The sequence below is a fragment of the Antrostomus carolinensis genome, unplaced genomic scaffold (genome assembly GCF_000700745.2).
Source record: "Antrostomus carolinensis isolate BGI_N321 unplaced genomic scaffold, ASM70074v2 scaffold35619, whole genome shotgun sequence".
Classification (NCBI taxonomy): domain Eukaryota; kingdom Metazoa; phylum Chordata; class Aves; order Caprimulgiformes; family Caprimulgidae; genus Antrostomus; species Antrostomus carolinensis.
This window is the reverse complement of record NW_010337274.1, coordinates 1-1,804: the sequence shown is the minus strand read 5'-3', so window position 1 is coordinate 1,804 and position 1,804 is coordinate 1. Positions and strand designations below refer to the sequence as shown.

The 1,804-nt window shown below is 60.1% G+C and overlaps 1 protein-coding gene across 1 annotated transcript; it reads right to left on the bottom strand.

The window, feature by feature from the left end:
- Positions 1-918: 918 nt before the first annotated feature.
- On the bottom strand, positions 919-1,797 carry LOC104530526 (avidin; the record flags this gene model as incomplete). The annotated part of the gene is made up of 3 exons (XM_010175128.2): positions 919-952; positions 1,412-1,544; positions 1,650-1,797. Coding segments are annotated over 3 exons (315 nt in total), but the record flags the coding sequence as incomplete, so codon positions are not given.
- Between the last annotated feature and the right edge of the window lie 7 nt (positions 1,798-1,804).

Here is a 1,804-nt window from a genome sequence, read left to right as displayed (position 1 = left end):
AGAGTTAGGGCGGAAAATGCCCAAAAAACCCCCCAGCCAGTGCCAGAGGCATCCTTCCGCTCTTCACTTTCCCTGGCCACGCGTGGTGCAGCAGGGGCTTGGCAGGGGCTTGGCAGGTGCAGCAGGGGCTTGGCTGGAGGACCCCCATGTGTGCATTGCTCAGGGGACACGGCCATGCAGAGAGGTCTCTCTTGGGATGGGCTGTTTGGCCCTGCGGAGAGGTCTCTCTTGGGATGGGCTGTCCCACCCATGGGATGGTTGGCAACCAGCCACCGCAGCGCATCCGCCAGGCCTGGGAACGGGAGGCTGCAGGCTCTGCAAAAGCCATTTGCAGCCGCCCCATGCATTGAGGTGCCTGAGAAACTTCCTCCGCTCTGCTCACACCGAGGACAACCTCCCTGGAGCCTGCCCTGCAGCCCTGGGACATGCTGCCTGCGGTGTCCCACAGAGGCTGTGCCTCATCCCACCACCTGGACACAGCCCGGGTTACTTCGTACCCCTGGGGACATTTGGGAGGGACCCCAAGGGATAAGTTACCCACAGCACAGTGGTAGTTCTGCAGGTGCAGCGGTGCTGCCTGCTGCCAGGCAGGGGACATGGGACAGCCCCATCCCTAGGGACCATGCTGCCCTTGGTGATGCTGCACAAAACCTCCCCATGCACAAATGTCTGCAGGGCAAGACAAACCCAAGGGGCTTGAGGCAGGGCAGAAACCAGAGCCAGGCTCTGCATCCCCACAGAAACCCTTTATTTTGTGTCTGCTGCCCAGCTTTCATGCTGAGATGGACTTGCCTGGGAAAGCATGAACCTGTGGGCTTGAGATCTGCTGAAACGCAGCTCATCAGCAGGGGCAGAGCCTGGCCGGGTGAAGCACCATCTCCTTGCAGTCCTGGACCTCCTGGGTGTTCCCACTCGCTGTTATTTTATCCGGGTGAAAATGCTGGTGCCAATCCTGCAGAAAACCCCAAATCACTGTGGTTCACCCAACTGGGGTCACCTACATTATACTGGTGGGTACAGAGGGGAAACTTTGGGGTGGGGGTGCATTGTGTCCCCTGCTGCCCCACTGGGCACTGAGTAGGATGCCCAGCACTCCAGCACCCTGTGGTGGAGGCTGCACGAGGTACTGGCACCATGTCCTGCTCTCTCCGTGCTGGGCAGAGTGCAAGAAGACTCCCAGAGGGGTCTGGGTGGGGCCAGACCATGTCCTGGGGTCACCCACCCTGGGACATACCCAGGACACAGGAGCTGGCCAGGTCACAAGGATGCTCCTTAGCCCCTGCTCATCACAAGTGACAAACCCATTTCACCCCCTCAGTCCCACCATACCTCATCCCATGGGATTCCTCCCCTCTCCAGCCCCAGGATGCAGGAAAGCTCAGCATAGAGGAGGTCAGGACGTGATGCTCACCAAGTGGCTTTCCAGTCCTCAGCAGGGCTCTCAGTTGCCTCTCGCATGAGCCACAGTGTGTGCAGGGTCTCCTCTCCGTTGGTGCCCACATAGCATTGGCCCAGGAAAGCAGTCATCCGGGCCATCTCCAAGTCTGGAAGGGTCCAAGAAAGCATGAGATGGGGTGATGAGGCATGAAGCCACCTCCCTGGGTCCTGCTGGCATCGCTGCTGCAGAGCAACGGCCCCGTCCTGCCTACCTTGGAGCCGCCAGTACACAGTGAAGGAGAAGGTGGGCTGTGGGACCAGTCCTGCATCCTGCTGGGACCCCTCCAGTGGTGAGCTGAGGATTTTGGGGTCGCTGGCTGCAGGCCCTGGCAAATAGGAACCAGAGAAGCTGCCGTCCTTGTCAAGG